The 2,447-nt window shown below is 41.2% G+C and overlaps 1 protein-coding gene across 1 annotated transcript; it reads left to right on the top strand.

Moving 5' to 3' along the window:
• Window positions 1–969: 969 nt before the first annotated feature.
• LOC104952751 (ubiquitin-protein ligase E3C-like) lies at window positions 970–1,858 on the top strand (the record flags this gene model as incomplete). Its single annotated transcript, XM_010779973.1, has 2 exons — window positions 970–1,104; window positions 1,726–1,858. Coding segments are annotated over exons 1-2 (253 nt in total), but the record flags the coding sequence as incomplete, so codon positions are not given.
• Between the last annotated feature and the right edge of the window lie 589 nt (window positions 1,859–2,447).

The following is a 2,447-nucleotide window of genomic DNA, read 5'->3' as shown; positions in this document are numbered from 1 at the left end:
GGTTCAGGTGTATATCAGTATGTAGTGTCTCACTTTTAAGAGTCCTCTCCTGCTGATGTTCAGGTGTATATCAGTATGTAGTGTCTCTACTTTAAAGAGTCCTCTCCTGCTGATGTTCAGGTGTATATCAGTATGTAGTGTCTCTACTTTAAAGAGTCCTCTCCTGCTGATGCTCAGGTTCATATCAGTATGTAGTGTCTCTACTTTAAAGAGTCCTCTCCTGCTGATGCTCAGGTGTATATCAGTATGTAGTGTCTCTACTTTAAAGAGTCCTCTCCTGCTGATGTTCAGGTGTATATCAGTATGTAGTGTCTCTACTTTAAAGAGTCCTCTCCTGCTGATGTTCAGTTGTATATCAGTATGTAGTGTCTCTACTTTAAAGAGTCTTCTCCTGCTGATGTTCAGGTGTATATCAGTATGTAGTGTCTCTACTTTAAAGAGTCCTCTCCTGCTGATGTTCAGGTGTATATCAGTATGTAGTGTCTCTACTTTAAAGAGTCCTCTCCTGCTGATGTTCAGGTGTATATCAGTATAGTATGTAGTGTCTCTACTTTAAAGAGTCCTCTCCTGCTGATGTTCAGGTGTATATCAGTATGTAGTGTCTCTACTTTAAAGAGTCCTCTCCTGCTGATGTTCAGGTGTATATCAGTATGTAGTGTCTCTACTTTAAAGAGTCCTCTCCTGCTGATGTTCAGGTGTATATCAGTATGTAGTGACTCTACTTTAAAGAGTCCTCTCCTGCTGATGTTCAGGTGTATATCAGTATGTAGTGACCCTACTGGTACATAGTCTTAATCTAAGTCTTAGTAAATAAAAATACAAACACATTAGCCAGTCTTTAGGCAGTGATACGGACCAAAAGCTTCCCTAGTGACCTATATGTATGTATGTATATATATATATATATGTATGTATATATATATTTATTTATATACAAAAATGTGGTTTGAGACAGTAGAAAGGCTGATGAGTAAACGGTCTAACATGTTGTCTTGTCTCTCTGCAGTTGGTTTGGAGCCTCCTCAGCTGTCAGTGTCTGAAGAGAGACATCTGGCCATCCTCACAGAGCTGCCCTTCGTGGTTCCCTTCGAGGAGCGAGTCAAGGTAACGCACCGTTATCTCACACACAACCATAAAAACATGTACTACTACCGAGTACTGCAGGACAGGAGATACTGCTGCTGTGTTTTTGTGAAACATGCATGCAATTATACAATAACATCCCATTTTGCATGTGGAGCAGTGCTACTTTTAGCCATCATGGTGCTGCTTTCAAGCCCTTTGACATACTTTTGGGGAGTATATCGGTACACAGTTTTATTATGGAGCATGTTAGTTATTTGGAAGTACTTCAAGGTCTCATTCGGTGAAAACTGAGCAAAAAATGAAAGCTTCTGTCAAGTTAAACCCAAACCCAAATGGTGGTGGGGAAAAATCACATGTGGTGTCAAGTATTTGAATAAAGGTTCCTTGGATTAGTTTTTTGTCTGAGTTACGCCCAAGACCCCTGCCTTGATTTCATTGGTATTGCTTAATGGTGCATTTCTTTAGTTTGAGTTGATCTTGTGTTGCTTTAATCCTCTTTTCCCACCTTCTTTGTGCCCTAATCTACCAACAGAAGACATAAAATGCCCCTCAATAAGCCAAAGCAAAAATGATATACAGTAGAATCTATACTTTTCCATCTGAGAGGACTTGTCACTGACCCTCACGTCTGTCCTGTAGATCTTCCAGAGGTTAATCTACGCCGACAAAAGGGACGTGCAGGGCGACGGTCCGTTTCCCGACGGCATCAGCGTGACAATCAGACGAAACTACATCTACGAAGACGCCTACGATAAACTGTCTCCAGAAAACGGTACGAACACTTTACGTGCATTATTGGTTGTGTTGAAGCCTGCATTGACGTAGCCTCATATCCCTCTATTTCACTTCCTGTTCCAAAAGTGCTGATTCTGGGTATAAACAGGTCTCTCTTGAGAATGAGACCCTGTGTCTCAATGAGATGTTCACATGTATAAATAAAGGCTAAATAAAACAAATAAAAATAAAGGTTTTTTTTTCATGTGGGACCCGGCAGCTACTGTCTAAACTAAATACTGCGGTGATGAAACGCCATATCATGGATTATCAAGGATTATCTCTGAAACAGTATGGAGCTCAAAGGCTTTCTCTCTTGCCGGTTATACCACAAGGTGAGTTCCTTTTTACTTCCTGCTTCTTCACACACATGCTCTCCAGTACAGGTTAGCTCTGAGTGTTAGCGATGCTAATGTAAACACCGACCATATTACGTCCAAAACAATCGGGCATTGTTTCTGATAGCAACGTTTCTGATTGGGCCGTGGGTCCACATTTCAGATATTACGTCATATCGGACGCAAATCTGGATCAGCTCCGTTGTTCCCCCGTTTTTAGAGATTTGGGTACGGAGGAAAAGAGAGGGG

The sequence above is a fragment of the Notothenia coriiceps genome, unplaced genomic scaffold, assembly GCF_000735185.1.
Source record: "Notothenia coriiceps isolate Sejong01 unplaced genomic scaffold, NC01 NC01_scaffold00000035, whole genome shotgun sequence".
In the NCBI taxonomy this organism is placed as follows: domain Eukaryota; kingdom Metazoa; phylum Chordata; class Actinopteri; order Perciformes; family Nototheniidae; genus Notothenia; species Notothenia coriiceps.
The sequence above is the reverse complement of the archived record's forward strand: the minus strand, read 5'-3'. Positions and strand labels throughout refer to the sequence as shown.